Source organism: Lepisma saccharinum, chromosome 11 (genome assembly GCF_977018435.1).
Source record: "Lepisma saccharinum chromosome 11, izLepSacc3.1, whole genome shotgun sequence".
Taxonomy (NCBI): domain Eukaryota; kingdom Metazoa; phylum Arthropoda; class Insecta; order Zygentoma; family Lepismatidae; genus Lepisma; species Lepisma saccharinum.
Genome location: NC_139239.1, coordinates 26141267 through 26158372, shown reverse-complemented (window position 1 = coordinate 26158372; position 17106 = coordinate 26141267). Strand labels below are relative to the sequence as shown.

At 35.4% G+C, this 17106-nt stretch overlaps 2 protein-coding genes across 2 annotated transcripts in view; one reads left to right on the top strand and one right to left on the bottom strand.

The window, feature by feature from the left end:
* The window catches only part of LOC145994687 (uncharacterized), a 29627-nt gene extending 16057 nt beyond the window's left edge, over positions 1-13570 (top strand). The window contains exons 2-6 of the mRNA XM_083130840.1: positions 1018-1170; positions 3032-3107; positions 3627-3825; positions 7348-7569; positions 10867-13570. Coding sequence (XP_082986966.1) covers positions 1029-1170; positions 3032-3107; positions 3627-3825; positions 7348-7569; positions 10867-11583 — 1356 coding nt within the window. The 5' untranslated portion in view covers positions 1018-1028 and the 3' untranslated portion in view covers positions 11584-13570. The remainder of the gene's footprint in view (positions 1-1017; positions 1171-3031; positions 3108-3626; positions 3826-7347; positions 7570-10866) is intronic.
* A 942-nt stretch (positions 13571-14512) lies between these two features.
* Positions 14513-17106, bottom strand: part of LOC145994686 (uncharacterized) — a 48733-nt gene continuing 46139 nt past the window's right edge. The window contains exon 3 of the mRNA XM_083130838.1: positions 14513-14740. Coding sequence (XP_082986964.1) covers positions 14528-14740 — 213 coding nt within the window. The 3' untranslated portion in view covers positions 14513-14527. The remainder of the gene's footprint in view (positions 14741-17106) is intronic.

Genomic DNA, 17106 nt, shown 5'->3' with positions numbered 1-17106 from the left:
TTTCAGACACCTGACATGGTGCCTCGTCGAGAAAGTGATGGTTGAGGATTTAGGTTAAAATGGTATAAGAAGGACACTTTCTAAAAAAAGAATGTAAAATACACGTACTAAAACCGTGCAATACTCTATAAAAACAAAAGAACGTTCAAAGCTGATGACGGCGAACTGCCGATCGTTGCTCGGGGTAGGTGAATGCACGGTGTCAGCTCAAACCTGGAGAAGTAATTGTATCCCGTAATGAGAAAAAACCACCGGACATATTCCCAGGCGACCAAGATTTCAACATTTTGGTCTATTAACCATCTATGCAAGCAATCCCCGGCTATGTCCCGGGGGACACTGGGATAACCTAAATCCTCAACCATCACTTTCTCGACGAGGCACCATGTCAGGTGTCTGAAAACATCGTTTCAACCTGAAGAAGGAGGTAGTATAACCTTCGAAACGTAGTTTGATAAATGTCATGCTCACACACGTAAGTTAATGATTTTTAATCTTTTAACCTTTAGTTTGTATTTAATTGTGAACAATCAGCACATTATCAGTATATCTGTACTAATTTTAATAGACAAATGCTGTTTTCACACATTCAACAAATCTACAGAATTTATAAAGCAAATTCAATTTAATTGTGCAGAAACTACACAGATGATACGAATCTCTATCTTAGGTAACAGTTAACAGCCGAGATGCAGTCTACACATATATGAAAGTACTACATGTAACATGTTGTTCTGCGAGAAAAATGAAGTAAGTATTCATAATGACTTTTGCATGTGTGAAATGGTCTGTTTACGTGATGTATAATAACAATATTAAAATGCATCTGTCAAACATTTGGTCCAAGACGTCTTCATTTTTTTACCTCTTAGGTATTAAACCATGCTAGGCCAAGGATGTGAACATTTTGTGATCTCCCTAGACAGAACAAAATATACCTTTCAATGTATTGGTTCGAAAATTTTTAATGAATACCCTGTAAGTTTTTTGTATTTAATCTATTTCTCTTTTTCTCAGGTATTATAAAGATGTCCGATAATGAATATAATTCCGATGATAATCTCATTGGTGATCCAAATGATCTAGAAGAAATTATAGAGGAACAGGCAGAAGAAATAGGAGATGATCAACCAGATGCTGAAAATCAAGAGAGTGCAGAAAACCAAAATGGTATGTTAAAGTTTTAATTGAAAGCCCACAAAGTCACTTGGAGTATTTAGCTGTTTATGTATTGCATAAGCAGGGTTTGGAGGTTGAAGTCATGCAGAAAAAGAAAATCACCCCTTTAAGATAAGGCTACATCATAGTAATTTGTTTCATTTAAAGTTTTAAGAGAGAACATTGGTTTTTATTTTGCATTTTCATACATTTTTTACCCCCACTTTTTTTCCTTGGTGGTTAAATTTAAAATTTTCTGTGCATTTTAGTTTTCTTGTCCCAAAATCCTTCATCGAAAATTCGTTATTTCAGTTTTTTTTATTAACCTTTTGAAAGTTTTTAACTTCGCAGCCTAACTTGTAAGTTCTGATATGTCTATCCTGCTTGAAATGTTTGTACAGGGTGGGGCAGAGCAACTTGCTTTTTTAGAAATTCAATTACAAAAAAAGTAATGCAGATATATATTTAATTCTTTGAACAGCATCAAGTACAACAATTAAATTTTATGTTTACACAGTTTTAAAGATGATATCAGGGAGATGGCATCCATTATTCTCAATACACTACGTTAATCGAACTCAGAAGTTTCGTTCAACTCTTTCCAGCATATCGACGGGTATGTTGGCGACAGCTTGATGAATGTTGTTCTTCAGGTGAGCCAGGGTCCTAGGACGATCGGTGCAAACAAGTGATTTTAGATAGCCCCATAAAAATTAGTCGAAGGGTCAAATCAGGCGACCGTGCTGGCCAGGGCAGATCGCCCCTCAAGGAGATGAGGTGTCCTGGGAAGTGTTGCCGCAAAACAGTCATTGACACACGCGCTGTGTGTGCCGTGGCACGGTCCTGCTGGAACCATACTTCTCCCACATCCATCTCGTTCAGTGTTGGCAGTAAAAACTCCTGAATCATGTGGACATAACGGTCAGAAGTCACTGTAACTACCAGTTCGTTTTCTTCAATAAACCATGGACCAATTATTCCAACTTGCGATTGTGCACACCAAACAGTTACACGTTGTGAATGTAGGGGACGCTGATGAAGTTGTCTGGGGTTATCAGGGCTCTAATAGTGGTTGTTCTGCTTATTTACAGATCCCGAAAGATGGAAGTGAGCCTTATCACTGAAGAAAACAAGTGTGTCGTGAGGCATGCCAAGAAGTGCCTCACATGCATTTTCTCGAGCAACAAAATCGCGTGGCTTAAGTTCGTACACCACAGCCAATTTGTAGGGATGAAATTTTAGTTCTTCATGAAGGATTCGCCTCACAGAACGAGCAGACAAGCCAACAGCAGCTGCATGTTTGCGGGCAGAGCGCTGAGGGTATCGCAAAACAGAACACCTTACCATGTCAATGTTTTGGGGTGACTTTGCTGCTCGTGGAAGCCCAGGTTTGTTTTTCTTCACATCACCACTTTCCCTGAAGTTGTTTACCCATGAAACAATCGACTGCCGGCCAGGAACATAACCACGGGGTGCAATATTGAAATGGGTACGGAATGCACGTTGCGTGGCTTTGACTTTACGACCGTTAGAAAAGTATGCCTCGACAGCGAACGCACGCTCCACCGTCCACTCATGCTGCTAACTAAACCAAGCGGAGCTACAACTTTACGCCCTGCCCTCTCGAATGTGCCTACCCCCACCCTCCTCGGAGTAACCATCGCTTCAGGATGCCAAATTCAAATAAGCAAGTTGCTCTGCCCCACCCTGTATCAGGGAAGTTAGGCTTGTATCATATCTTCTACAATTTAACTGAAAATGAAATATTAAACAAGTTAAAATTTCAATCGTTTATTTTTTACATACATATTTTTAAAAATTAATTTGTATATTTGGGTGGTCATACAGTTTTTTTTTTTTTTGTAAATTCCAGATGAACAGCAAGCAACACCTGTTGTACCCAAGAAAAGGGTAGTGAAAAATCCACAACCAAAATTGGATCCAGTAAGGTATATCAATTTTTATAATGTGCCAGAAAAAAAACTCCATTCTTTCACTATTTAGAAGCTGATTAAATAAGTTTACAAAGTTATGCAGAAATTCATTAAATGTTATTCTGCTTACAGCATTGGGAGAGAAAAGTCCAATTATTTCTGTGCCTTGTGTAAAATTGTGCTTTCATATTTTTAATCAATATTTTGTTGTTTTAAGAGCACCTGATGCTTTGATAGGCTAACTGTGATTGGACCTACAGTTAAAAGCTGGATATGAACTACTGTGCAATGTTCCCCTACTAGGGATTGAACCCGGAACCACTTGATTAACATTATTAAAAATGCATTACCGTAATCACATGTAAATCAGTTAACATTCACCTGTGTTTTTACAGTCTTTGCACATGATAATGTATTTTGATTATATTGCATTGTAGTACTTTTTAAATACTGATAATAATGAATCTTTTTAATATTTACTGTGAAATAAATAAATATCTTAAAACTAAGAACTAACCAGAGAATTTCTTGCAGGCTTTGTGGTCCGCGAGGAATAGCAACATTGGAGGATGTCTTCCAGGACTTCAAGTTTTATGGCAAAGGTCATGAAAAGACAGACTTAAACAGAGTCTTGAAGAGATTAGGACATTGGGCTCACAGGCTCTATCCACGTTTTCAGTTTGATGACACACTAGAGAAGATAGAAAAGTTGGGAGCAAAACGACCAGTGCAGGTGAGTTGCATATTCCAATTATATTGCCATGCTGCCAGGGTAGATAAAAATCATCATTTTTATTAAAAAAATATTTTTTGATGATTTTTTTTACCTTTAAAAACATGCTTATTATTGCTTGTATGGTTTTTGGCATCATACATATACACATACGTTTTTTTATAGAAGGGCTTTTTCTGGTAAACAGCCCTTTAAAATATTTGAACAGTTTGGTTAAAGCCAAAAATATATAATTATATTTATATAAATGTTTGATAATGTATATACTCGTAAGAACCTACTATGGAAATGTTTGTTGAGTGTGTTAATGAATCTATAATTATTTCAGTAACTTTTATAGTCTTTATATAGCTGAATTTTGGTGATTTTTTTAACGGTAGTTTGCAAAATATCAGCTGCCAGGTTTATTTACAGTTTAATGATAATGACATTATTTATAGTTTAACATGATTAGTATTTTGTACATTATTCTGCACAAAATATTTGCTATTTGCATAAAAATTATTTAATTGTAAATCGAGAGAAATTTAAGTGTGTGTACAGTTTACATATCACATTTCCTTTCGTATGAGCTCTACCCCATCAGTACATATATGTATTTTGTTTCCTTTGTTATGGCCCAATAGACACCATTAAATGATTACGAGATTAAGTACTTTCACCAGAAGCGATTCTGATATCTATAAATTTGTTATGTACATTATTCTATAAATCATTTCTTTAAAATGGTTGAAAACACTTATTTTTTTAAAATCACCTTATTTAAATCAATCCACCTTGCATGTTGCTCATACTTGTAAGTCTCGTGTGTGTGTGTGTGTTTTTTTTTAAAAGAACACCCATGCTTTGTTACATAACATATTAATGTTGCAAATCCTGTTCTTTTGAAATTACATCTTGAATCCAGTTTGCACATTTTGGTCATCACTTCTTGGTGAGGTAAGTGATGCATTGGGAGTGAGATGTGGACAGGTCCATGTCACTTCTTCTGAGTGCCATTAGAACTGATTGCCATGTGATGCTGATGTTGAAGAAGCCTGGTCTCTGACATACAATATGGCTGTAGTGTGCCCTGTTGCACTTGCATTCTGTGAAATGCCAGAAAGGTTTCATTGGCATCCTTCAACCTGCCATTCAAGTTTGAATGATTCTGATAATGTAGCTTCATTCTCATGTGACCTTGTAGATTGGGATGCGGAAGTATTATCAAGCAAATTGTCCATCATCATGTGTATTCTTTGTGTTTTATAGAATTGATAATAGCTGCTGACAACCTCCGTACCAACATACGTAAAAATCTGTTCCTTAAAACATAGGATTTATTCATGTTTGGGGATAAAGAGGTGTGGTTGTATAATGAATACACGTGAACCAGTTACAAACTTTTTCCATGAAACTTACTTGTGAATGTTCTATTATTTTTGTGGCCTTTAGTAAATTGTTTGTGTATTTATATAGAATTTAAGAATGAAAAGAATTATGAAAATACTGTTGTACCGAGCGATACTTGTGCATTCCACTATACATACAAAGGGAAGCCATCTGTACACGTGACCTGTGTCACGGGTAAGCTGCTTGTGGCTTTGATGTTAAATGGTCTGAGAAGTTTGATCAGCCTACTGGAAGTGCCTGGATTGTAAAACATAAAGACATACATTTTTACACCCTTCATCATATCATCACACATCCTTATCTTTGTGATTAGCCAAAAGTGAAGTATAATTACCCAAATCAAAGCATAACATAAATTATTACATGAAAACCAATGTACCCATGTCACTTGTTTCATTTTATTTGAACGTATTAATTACAAAGCTCCACTGCCTTCATTGTCTGAGGTAAGTAACAGTAAACTTGCTTCTGAGACAACTGAGGAAATGAAGCCAACAAACCTTTGAAATTAATACGTTCAAACAGAAAGAAAACAGGCAACATGGGCACTGTAATTTTGATATGCATAATTTTAACCATGTTTTCTGAGTTCTTTGATGACATGAGTGGGTTTTGGCTTTTGCATAACCTGGTGATGACTGCTGCTCATTGTATCCATTGTTTAGGCTTATTTCCCATCTGATGTTTCAACATGTAAAGCAGGGTATCCACTAACTAGGATTTTCTTGAATTCCAAAATTAATAACACTTGTAATTAAATGTCAATTGCATGAAATTTGTTCACAATATGAAACCACAACTTAATTCTAAACAATTGCAAACTAGTTTATTCCATCTCCTATTTTGAGGTTGTCTTTTATTATTTTGAAACATAGTCGAAATGTAACAAATAACAGCAAATGTGGCAGATTTTGTGTTATGTATGAAACATATCAATGAGTATCTGACAAAAGGGCACACAAACCCTAACTCTTTCCCTGGCATCGGTGTGATATCACACTGAAGCAAACTGTTCCTTGTCATGGGTGTATTTTTATGCTCTGATATGGGTTTCTTCTCAGTATTCCTACTACGCTGTAACTGAACTTCCAACTGTGACTCAGTGGTGCAGAATACATCTGCTTGACCTCGAGACTAATTTTTGTAAGCTGGCAGGGAGGGAGGAGAAGCCCCTCTTTTTTCATTATTAACCTGTTTACTACAGTTGCAGCAGAGTAAGATGAAAAAGACTAGCCTTTCTGTGTTTCTTGTACAGGCAAAGAAAAGGTTTTCTGTTTCCTCCCTGGCAGTCACTTCTCCAGCTGAGGGAACTGTAAGAATGTGCGACGTGCTTCTCCATTTAAGTTTAGCGTTGCATATCCTTTTTGTGGTGAGATTCTCTGAGAGATGGTATGCCCTGTGCTGTTGCGGTGTGTAAGATCTGATCTTGGTGATCCTTCCGTGATTACATCTTTTACAGTACAAGAACAAACAGAAGAGCACCTAAGCTATGCCAAGATTGGGTATTGTGCAACACCTCGTAAACTTTTTCATTATCTTCAAGTTATTTGCAGTTTCATATTGGATATGTATGATATTGGTTATTTTATATTCATTTGTTCATAGCGATTGATGTACGGTGTAGGCTGGATTTATACAGAGCTGGAAATCATGGAAAACCTGGAATAGTTGGGAAATGTTAAGTAGTTGTTGTATTTGCTGATATTAGGGACTGAGAATGCACTATATTTCCCCTCCTCCATTAACTTAGACATAGTTTTTCTTGTATGTACACATTGCTTGCATTGTAGAATTATTTTCCTGTAGTTTACGGTTATTACAAGCATAAGAAAACAGTTTTTCGTTGTGACGTTTTAGGAGAACGTCTCTTTATCAGACATTTATTTTCATTTTGACTAAAGATACAGTTAGAACAATGGTTAGCAATTTTTTAAACAAAAAGAATCCGTTATATAATGGATGTTTTTAAACAAAAAGAATCGGTTATATAATGGATGTTGTCAATGTTACATTGTTGTAATATAATTAGTTGCTATATTTCCTAAATATAACATTACTTTTGATTATTACTATTAATTTAATTTAAAAATAATGAACTTGTATGTTCTATCAAGCATATCTTTATTTCAGACAAACATCAGTAAAATAAGAATGGGAATGAATACAATTGATGAACAGTTTGTCAGAGATGCAGAAGATGATGTGGTTGACAACGTTGAAGTTGGTGGTGAATCAAACACAAGAGTAGCAGAGGATATGTTTGATGAACTTTTGAACCAGCAAGAAGAACATAATAGAATTCCAGACCCACATCCTGTTGATAATGTAGTATCTCAAACATACGCACCATTGGTAAGACCTTTATGCTTTTAACTTTCTGTGCTTTTATCATATGCCTCAGTTTTATACGTTAGTCGTTATACTAGTTTCTTTAACTCCATTGGGTCTGCTAATAAGAATTGTAATAATAAAGTGTGTTCTGTTTATGATGTTAGATAGTAAGTACTGTATTTTCCGGCAGAAAGGTGGAAGACAGCATCTTGTGTCACACTAATATTTACGTTCACATTGGATTGTCTGTTCTATTTTGTCCATACGTTTATGCACATAAAGACATAAGTCCTCCTCTGTGGCCGTGCGGTCTAAGGTGCTCTGCTTCGGGCTCCGGCTGAGGGACGGCATGGGTTTGAGTCTGCCTGGGTTCTCGGCCCATGTATAGGACCGGTGGCAACCCACCATTGTGAAGAAATTGGGGAGCTACGAGTGAGTAGCATAAGCCTGTCATGGAGTCTCCTATAACGGCTGGGGGTTCAACATGATGACTACACATCAACCCATTACTGGTTGAAGAACTCCACAGCTCTAGGTAGGATTGTGGGAGGGAGACTGGCAGTCGGGAGATAGGCCAAGGCCCTTCGAGGTCTGTCGTGTCATGGGTTATTAATATACTTTTAAATGTATATACTGTAGTATACCTAGGTATGCTAAGGGAAGACTTGTAAAGCAGTGATTCATGGTAACTTCAGGTGTCCCCCTGTAGTTGGTTGATTTTGTGTTTCAAGTCCACTTTATGCCCTGCAAGGCTAATCGGGACTGGACCTATAGTTTAAAGTGGGATCTGAACCACTATGTGCCCCCACCGGGTCTCGAACCCCTGATTACAAGGCGATGACGCTACCACTGCACCATCGGGATCCCCCTGTATTGTAACAGCTAACCTGGTTACCTTGTAATCAAAGGGTTCCAGGTTTGATTCCCACTTTAAACTGTAGGTCTAGTCACAATTAGCCTATCTGGGTATAAAGTGAACTTAAACTTTTATTTTTTGCTTGGTAACAAAATGGAGAGTCAAACTGAAATAGCTTTTGTAACAGTTTATTCTTTGCCACAATATTTCCCCAAAGTTTATATTTAGTAAAATGCTATAATAGGGAGGTTACTCACTGGGTATTCCTTAAATTCTGGGAATTATGCGTGATTTCTGCTTTCAATTTTCTCCATAGATGTGAAAAATTGTAAATCTTATTAGTCTCAAATCCTATTGAATTTACATATTTATAAATGCTCTGAGGAAAGTATTTCACAGTTTAGCTTTTATATTTATTGAGGAAGGAAAAGAATGCTGTGTGGAAAATTAATCAGAAATTGATCCATTTACTGTACTCTGTTAGTGTCCTCTGCAGAACAATCTATCCGATAGGTGGAAGATTGTTGCAATGTAAGATATGTTGAAATTGATTAGGTAAATTTGAGTTTGAAATTCTCATACAATTAACAATTTTTCATAGATTAGTACAGAGGCGCAACCACAATTTTTTGTCTGTGGGGGAGAGGTCAAGTACCAGGATAAACATACCAATAATAATAATAATAAAAATAATGTTATTATAACATTATTATTATTAGTATCAAAGATGTTATTATCCTCGTAAATTAAGCAAGGAAGGGGAAGAAGTCAGTGCTAAAGCATTTGTTTGAACAAACTATTTGAATTATTTTTTCAACACGTACAATTTCACATTAAGAATGGAAAACATGCACACAAACTTTTCGAACAACAGAAAATGCTTGATAAATTCATTCCAAATATAATTATTTTTTTTTACATTAACATGTATAACTTTTATGCACGATATATGTTCCACACATATTCAACATGAAGCAACGTAAAATAAGAAAATACATATGCAACATGTCAACATTGTGTATGTATTCAAAGTTTCTTTAATTCATTTATACAACATATATTATTTAAATATGTTACACAATCAATTCATCCATCTCATAATAAACCAACAGCAAAAATTACATAAATTGTCTCTCAAATATGCATGCTCGTTTTCCTCAAACCAATGGTTCAATTAAGAGAAGTCTTACTTCTGTCTCTTGTAATTTAAAATCGCCCGCAAGAAAATTTTTAGATCAAATTTTTTTGTAGGCAGAAATCAATACAGTATTGATTTAATTGGGTGCAAATAATGTCACGGGGCACCATGGCATTCTCTCTTTTACAACTTTTTTTCATTTAGATTGTTTGGCACCCAGTGCTTACTCACAACACTGCCTGGCTATGGGTCTAAACTGCACCACTATATTAGTATATCTCATAACATTTGTGACTTGTGTTTGTAGATGTATTTCAAGTCTGAGTATGTGAAATATGTAAATGTAAACCCCTCCGCTTTAAATTAAATACAGTGGAACCCATATTTTACATTTTCCCCGCATTATACTTTCCTTTTTGATGGCCCCAACGTAGGAAAATGTTAGAAAATTTTCCTCAATTTTACATTTTCCTTGCATTTTAAGTTTTTTCAGTTTGGTCCCTTGAAAAACGTAAAATCAAGTTTCTACTGTATTTAAATATATACAGTTTAATTGAATTAATTAAAATTTATGGATCCATTGGAATCGCAGGCCTTTTATATTGTTAATATATTTGTGTATGTCTGTCTGTGGGTGGTGAGAGGCGGTAATACGTAAGGTTGAAATAGAAAATAAACAACTGCTAGCACCCTTGAATTTTTAGAAAGTTTGTCTTGAAAAACAGGGATTATACTTGAATTTTTTCATGCTCCTAGAGTGGCCACCCTGTATAATAACTATTTCACTTTGAATGAGTTGTTTAGGATTTACCTATCTACCTAATTGGCACAGGCCTCCTCGATTGTATTGTAGTAATGCTATTGCCTTGTAATCAGAGGGTGCTGGGTTCAATTGCCACCACAGAGGCACATTGCACGGTGGTTTGGATCATACTTTAAAACTGTCTCTCCAGTCCCTATTAGCTTATCTGGGTGTAAATCTTAGAACAAATCTCATTGGCACCAAAAAGTTGAATAATTCGTGGAATAGATCGAACACGTAGAGAGAACTAAGCTGTAGGAATTTGGTGTAGCTAGGGGTTGGCTTGATAGCATCTTTTGTCACTAATATTTACATTCACACTGGATAGTCTGTTTTGTTTTGCCCATACCTTTATGCACATAAAGGCATGATAGCCATACCATCCTTATTTTCTGATAAGTTATTTTGAAAAGTGGTTTTAAGAAGAAAGAATCGTAATTAGCCAACATGCACAGTTTACACTGCATGAAATGTTCATAAGGTGTCACTTAGTATTCATCATAAAAACAATGTTTATTTCAGTCCCTGTCTGAGGAGCAAAGAGCTAGAATGCTGCGTAACAGGCAACTTGCGGAGGAAAGAAGACTAGCAAGGTTGAAAGCACAACATGAGGAAAAGATTAACAGTGCTCAAGGCAGAGATGATGAGCAAGGACCATCTGGTGAAACTAGCTTGGGAGAGGGAGGTGATGGACAAACGCTGTCATCAACAGAGAGGGCTGAGGAAAGTCGAGAGAAGAGTTCTACAGAGGAGCCACGTACAGTGCCCAGAGATGTTAACAGTGATGCAGAAATAAGACCCAAAGAAGCAGAGCATGGTTTAGTGAGTTCTGGAGGTGATGAAATCAATACAAGTCAAGCTGGCATGAGCAAGAACTTCTCTGAAATATTGCACAGTTCAGTAGATGAAAGAACTTCAGCAGAGTTGCAGTTGATGAAAGATGAGTGCATTTCCTCCCAGCTTAATGATAATTTGGACTCAAGCACACGAGATAAGACACATGACAACAAATCTGTGGAAGATGTCACGAGTAACGTGGCAAGTGTGGCACTTGCTGGCAGTGAATTAAAAGAAACATCTGTGCATGAGAAAGGAAGTGTGTTGACCTTAAGAGAATCTGAAGGACATGGTGTTGAAAATAATGTGCCCGGCACTGATTCAAATAAAGCAGGTCCTGACATTTTTTTTAATGATGCTTCAAGTGAAGATGAAGATAGATTGATGATTGTAGACCAATAGTAGTCTGTTTGGACACACTTAATTTTTCCATGTTTGTTTTTGACTGCATACTTTAATATCCAAATGGGAACAACAAAACATAACTTTTAGAAATATCTCTGCCTGTTCCTTGCATTTTATTTGGTACATTATTTTTATTGGTTTACAGAGTGAACATGAATATTTAGTGAATAATAATTTTCAAATGATGTTATCAGTTACATCTTGCTTGACATGTATTTTGAGTGCATTTCCATGTGTATAATAGAATATTTGCCATTTTACTTTTTAAATATCAGTGAAACTGTAAATGCTATTTTATTATAAAGAAGTCTTCAAGTGTGTAATAACAAATATTAAATATCAATAGATAATTGGAATGGATATAAACATAGTATATCAGCCTAACCTGCAGCTGCATAATAGTTACTTTCCCTAGAAGAATTTACAGTGAGCATCCCAGTTTTCTATCCTGTGCCAAATTCAAATTATTTTATGAAATGTAGTGTTCATATAAGATCTCTACACTATGTTTAGTAATTTGCAGTATACTGTGGGAGTCTCAATTCTCTCAGATTTTAGTGTACCACTGTACATACTATACTGTAATGGAAAGATATAGGGACAAAGATATGTTCAAAGTTGTTGTTTTTTTCCATGCTTCCAACCTTCATCACCCTGAAAATGTCTATCTTGCTAATCTGAGAGGATAATGGAATCTGTTTTCGCAAATTAAACTTTTAAGTCTTTTCTGTGTTGAACAACATAGTTCTGATGAGGATTCCTGTACTGTCCAAAGAAGAGTTAATTTACGAGAGCACATGTACAGACAAAACTTGTAGTCTTTCTCTTTTAATTACTTTCTGTTATCCTATTCCTTCCCATTACTATGTAGTCATACTCTTCAAAACCTTTATGGATATCTCTGCATAACAATGTACTATGTCCAATTACATAAAATTTATAAGTTCTGTTGCATTAATTTAGATTATCTCCTTTCTATAACAGTAGAAGTCATTCAAGATTATGCCAGATATGTAAAACCACATGTATGTTTTATGTTACGTAATATATCCACTAAACTGTTGTTCCATCATGTTCCACTAAACATATCCTATTTTAGATCCGCAAAGTTTGTGCAATCACTAAAATTTTGAATTAGACATTTTTGTCTGTGAAATAATCTAATTTAGCATCTCGTCTGCTTTCTCCGTTTTTCTCTATGCTTTGTAGTATTTTTCACATTTCTTTTTTATTTTGCAATGTGTCCATAATATATTGCACAAGCTTTGAGTTGGATTCACCTAGTATCGTTTGCATTTATTTTCCACAAAGTATATCCTATGTGATATGGTATATTGGAGATACCATTTGATTTAACTAATTGTATGAGAAAGTGTATGATCTACGGAGGATTATTAATTGTCAAATAACAATGAGAAGTTGAAATGTTGTGAAAACTGTGGGAAAATGAGAGTTTAATTGAGTAGCTGTATTGGTAAAACATTGACATGAAATGACAAAGATTCTGCTTTGACCTCTGGTCTGCACATAACTTTCACATTATAATTTTCTAAGAATTTTGAAAACGTAAGAGTTTTCATTTTAAGTGCTACAATATTTATTTTTTTCATTAGTGAGAAACTTGTTGCCTTTTGCTTGCTTTTTCAATATTCCAATTTTCTCTTCTTAAAGTGCTAAAATTAATTTATTTTGATTGTTTAATTACTCAAAATAAAATTTATGCACAATGAAAATATTAACACACACAAGTAGTTTTGTCAGAGAGATGTGGCTTTTTTTAATCTTGTGTGGTATTTTTCGTACATAAAATTATCCATTTGGTCAATTCTAATGAACCAATAATATTTGTTCTTTGTAATGCTGCATTTGTCATACTTTGTATTGAGGTCAGAAAATACCAGAGTATTTAATGATATGTAATGAGTAATTGTTATTGGCATATTTATATTTGCCTTTGGATATTGAATAAAATTTAAGAAAGATACATGTGGAAGAAATTATTCTACGTAAGAACATGTTCTTCCATGATACCTATTGAAACTACTCACTACTATTTCCAGCTATACCACATCAGTTTGTGTCCTATTTACTGACGTCCCCTCATAAATAACATATTTACCAGAAAAAACATTCTAGATGTGCATATTTTAAAGTAGAAAATAATTTTATTTCTAAAGCATTTTGTAGGTTTGGTGCATATTACTCACAATTCCAGAATATAAAAAAGACGTTAAAAACTGTACTTAAACGTTAAAAACTGTACTTACATATCCAAGTATGTTGTTCCTATTTTCCTTTCTTTAGAACTACTTTCTTCAGGTTCGTATAAGAAACTAGGTACTTAACATAGTACTATGTCCAAATGTAATAAAAGGATTGTGGACAAGTGTTGGTGTGGATACATTTAAAATATTATATCCCCCCCTCTAGACATATTTAAAAAACTCATCGTTCTCTAAAAACTTGCACAATTACCCTATTCCCATGTTAAGAACGTTAAAAGATGAAAAACCTGTATGTATCACTATGTACAACTTGCAGGTTTGGCTTTTCCTGCTGAACTGTGTTTTTAGAGAACGACTAGTTTTTTAAATACGTCTAGAGGGGGATATAATATTTTAAATGTCCAGAATCCTTTTATTACATTTCGACATGGTACCATGTTAAGTACCTAGTTTTTTATACGAACCTGAAGAAGGGGATAGTTAGTCCCCGAAACGTAGTTCTAAAGAAAGGAAAATAGGAACAACATACTCGCATACGTAAGTACAGTTCTTAACGTTAATTTTTTAATGTATTTTTTATATTTTTATTTCTAAATATAAGATTATTAGATCGGGTTGTTTTTGAGTGAATATAATTTAATCTGTACAATAATGATAACAATTACAAGCACATTCAGTGTGATAAAGGGAAAAGTATTTTTTTTTTTTATTCTTGTTTATCTCCTGGAATGGATGCTGGGTGTTATTGTTTTCACTTCCATCTTGAGAAAACGTGACTTATGTATGGCATCCTCATTGTTTCTTCGAATTAAAACAGTCTTCAAACTTCGCCAGAGGTAGTTACGTGAAGATGGTACTCGTACTTTGGCAACCTCACTTCCATTACGTGAAGATGGTACTCGTACTTTGGCAACCTCACTTCCATTCTTCTGAAATGAAGAACATTTATGGCTGTGGATGGTGTTTACATAATTTGTTTAATAGGTTAACGTAACCGAAGTGCCATATACAATAAACATTTATATTATCTGGTGAGAGTTATGTACTATCGTCAGGTTTGATATTAATATTTAACAGCCTTTCTGTTTCCATTCTTTTGTATATAATACAATAATAAACTTTAGAAGCTATTTCAGAATATTGTGTAGTTCTTTTCGTTAGTTAATTCAAGAAAGCAGAACGCGCGCGTGCCGATGGAAATTGTGCATAATTCTACCACCACTGTAGGAGATGAGAGAGCGCAACTTTTTAATGTGTTTTTTCATGAAAATTTCTCCTCTGAGACAATTTCTGAACCTCTTGCTACAGTCAAGTCTGTCAGTTCACTCACTCTCTATTTGATTAAAACCTCCCCTGAAGAAGTAAAATCTCTCCTCTCCTCTTTGCCGTTGCGCCGGTCCTTAGCCCCAGATGGAATTCCGACAATTTTTCTTCCTAAAACTGCTGACTCCTTGGCTCACCCTCTGTGCCTCTTACTTAATAACTGTTTTTCTACAGGTGTGTTTCCCGGCTTGTTCAAACATGCCAATATTGTACCTATCTACAAATCTGGAGACAAAAATTCCACTAATTCGTACAGACAGATCTCTCTTTTGTCACCTCTCTCCATTGTCTGTGAGAAAATAACTAAAGACAGGTTGTTAAAGTTTACATCTCCCCTTATAAATACTGCTCAGCATGGTTTCCTTCCAGGCAGCTCTTGCTTGACCAATCTATCGGTATTACTTTTACTTGCTACTCAGTCTATCTCAAATAATTCCCAGCTTGACGTTATATATTTTGGACATTTCAAAAGCCTTTGATAAAATAAATCATAATCTCCTTCATAAATTACAATCCAGATTTAACATCCATGGGAAATGTCTATCCTTACTACAAGACTATCTGAGTGCACGAGATCAGTGTGTCATCCTTCCTGGCACCTCTTCCAGCTTTCTTCCTGTTTTGTCTGGAGTTCCCCAAGGGAGCATCTTAGGCCCACTTTTGTTTCTTCTTTACATGTATGATCTCCCTGACAGACTGTCCTCTCTCCATATAAATATACTTTTGTTTGCCGATGACTGTAAACTCTTCACAGAAATCTCATCAGAACACGATGCTTTAATCTTACAGCAAGCTCTTACAGAACTACTTGTGTGGTGTCGCCAGTGGAAACTTCAATTGAATCCTAAGAAATGCTCCTGCCTCACCATTTCCCTAAGAAGGAACAAACTCGATTCTGCTTACTATCTTGAAACCAATCCCATCAAAAAAGTTACCTCTCAAAGAGATCTCGGAGTTATCATCGACGAGAAACTAAACTTTAATGAGCACATTACGAACACTACTAAAAGAGCAATGCGTCTTCTCGGTCTTCTGTAAAGGTTCACTGAAATCCAAAACCAATCATCAATCAGCATATTTTACAAATCCCTTATCTCCCCCATTCTTGAATACTGCTCTCCTATCTGGACCATGGCTTCAAAAACAAATCTTTCCCGGATTGATTCTGTTCTCAACTTTTTCCTCGCCATTGCTCGTCACAGAATACCTTCTCTGAGGCACCTTCACAAAACAGACATTATGTCTTGTCTTCAATATCCAACCACCACACACTCGTCGCGAATTAGCAGACATGAAGTTATTGCACAAAATCATGAATGGTAAAATTAAATCCGAATTTCTGCTCCACAAATTTCATCTACGTGTTCCCACACGGCCAACCCGCAATGTTAAGCTCTTCCACAATCCCACCACAAGGCTCTCCCTTCTACAGCGGTCTCTTTTCTACAGGCTTCCTCACGCATATAATAACCTGCCTCCAAATGTGGACATACTCTTGCCAGAACAAAGTTTTAGAAAATTGTTAACGATATATGTATAATTTTGATTTATTTTCAGTGCCATCTTGTACTCTATTTTGTTGTTATTGTTATTTTCCTGCTGTTACTGTTTCAGTGTAAAATGGTCATTCAGTACTGTATCTGAAACTTTAGGTAAAATAAAATAAAATAAATAATAATATAGGGTCTTTCAAATAAAACATCCTGATAACAAAAATAATTCATTTTATTTTCATCCCACAAGCAAAAGAACGTACAATTGTCGAAAGAGCGTAGTTTAAAATTCATTTACATGACATGTTCATAGTATCCACCATGTCCGTTCAACACTTCACATGTCAGAAACTCTATTCAGAATTTCATAGTTGATGGTTGCAGCACATTGTTCAATCTTCATTCTCAGTTTGCCTAGTGTTCTTGGTGCTCGTTTAAAGACTTCTTGCTTTAAACATGTCAAGTAAAAATAAGCTTCG